The following is a 1,733-nucleotide window of genomic DNA, read 5'->3' as shown; positions in this document are numbered from 1 at the left end:
CACACAGAGTCTCTCTGTCTTTACAGTAGCAGGTCTGTCTAGGCTGATCTTGCACACAGAGTCCCACTGTCAGCTGACTGCTTTCACTGCTTCCCTACGTCACCATCTCTTCTCCATTTCTGTCAACTATTACTGACGAAGATGGGTGCTGGGTTTTTCCCCAGGTAATTTAATTCCAAGACACCAGGAGCTGTTTTATAAAAATCCCGTGTTTGCTGGAGTAAGATTGCCTGAGATCAAAGACACAGAAACAGAACCCTTGGAGTGCCGCTATCCCAAGCTCCCTGAAGTTGTAATAAATCTAGCAAAGGTAATTGTTCTTTTCCTTCTTTGTGCTAGGAAATGTGTATAGTGTGGAGATTTGGTTCGCACATGTGTTTCCCTCCCTCCCTCCCTCCCTCCCTCCCTCCCTCCCTCCCTCCGTCCCATTCTCCTTCCCTACTTGATCTTTTAGGTCAACAGTTTCCTCAAATGATTTTAAATTTGTTCCTTGGACAGACCGCTTCTTAAGAACTTGTGTATTCATTTACACCTGCAGACACTGAATGCTGGGTCTCGTTTGTGACATATCAACCACTGATGGTCACTTGTGATTTGTGCTGTTTTCTGTTCATTGGGTAGAAAGAAGAAATCTAAAAGTAGATAGCTGTTCTTGAAGAAGACTTGTATATGTTCTTGATTTTTCAGAAATGCTTGCACATTGACCCGGACAAAAGGCCCTTCTGTGCTGACCTTCTACAACATGATTTCTTTCAGATGGATGGATTTGCTGAGAGGTACGGTACCATAGTGCCGGCCTCTGCTCTGCAGGCCATACGAGCAGGGTCACAGGGAAGTCTCCTTCACAGTCTCAGTGTCGCATTTGTTACCGCCACCCTCGCAGGATGTCAGTTTTCTGTGTCCTACTCCATTCACCCGTAGTGGTAGCGTAATTCCTAAGGGGTGGTTTCCTGTGTACCTGGAGCTGCAGATTTTCATGAAACAGTCTCTTCACATTTCTTCTTCTGTCTTCTGAGATGGCACCCACCATTCTGCTCACTAATTATTATGTTGCTGCATCTGCGCAGATGCCATCTCCTGTTGCTGGCAGACTCATGCCACACCTGGTCCAGTGCTGCTGGCATGGTTCCCAGTGCTGCTCCAGATGTTAGCCTTGGCTCAGTTGACTGAACAAGAACCAGGAGAAGAGTGGCTGTGACAGTGCTGTTTATCTGTTATATATGCACAACATAAATGTATATATTTTTTTATGTCTTTGCATGTATATCTGAATTGTGTGTGTGCACATGAATGGATGTGCTCTTGGGGGCCAGAAGAGGGCGGCAGATCTTAGACTTGGAGTTAAAGGCATGGTTTCCAACATGGGTTCTGGGAACCAAACTCAGGTCCTCTGCAGGGTAGTCATTGCTCTTAACCTCTGAGCCATCTCTCCAGCCCACAGTGCTGCAGAGTTATCTTTCCAGCCCTAAAGCTTCATCATTTTACAAATCTCTTTAAAAATCTAGCTTAATAGATGATATCTGGATTCTTATATTTGCTTCTGTAGTCATTAGTGAACACCATAGTATGTTATTTTAGTTGCACAAAACAAATGTATCTCTAGAAAAGTGTTTTAATAGTCTTTTGAGGTAATTTAGTATTCTTTGATTCTATGTCAAACTTTAATATTATACCAAAAGCTGGCATTATTAGCTTCTTCCTTCTTTCTTCCTTTTCTTCCCCCTTTCCTCCTT

General features: G+C 43.7%; 1 protein-coding gene across 6 annotated transcripts in view; it reads left to right on the top strand.

Annotated features, from left to right (window-relative positions):
* Positions 1-1,733, top strand: part of Cdkl2 (cyclin dependent kinase like 2) — a 42,381-nt gene that overhangs the window by 19,447 nt on the left and 21,201 nt on the right. For all 6 annotated transcript variants that reach the window (XM_026785159.1, XM_026785155.1, XM_026785158.1 and 3 more), the window contains 2 exons: positions 165-310; positions 688-776. In XM_026785159.1, the coding sequence (XP_026640960.1) occupies positions 165-310; positions 688-776 (235 nt within the window). The remainder of the gene's footprint in view (positions 1-164; positions 311-687; positions 777-1,733) is intronic.

The sequence above is a fragment of the Microtus ochrogaster genome, linkage group LG1 (assembly GCF_000317375.1).
Source record: "Microtus ochrogaster isolate Prairie Vole_2 linkage group LG1, MicOch1.0, whole genome shotgun sequence".
NCBI lineage: Eukaryota > Metazoa > Chordata > Mammalia > Rodentia > Cricetidae > Microtus > Microtus ochrogaster.
The sequence above is the reverse complement of the archived record's forward strand: the minus strand, read 5'-3'. Positions and strand labels throughout refer to the sequence as shown.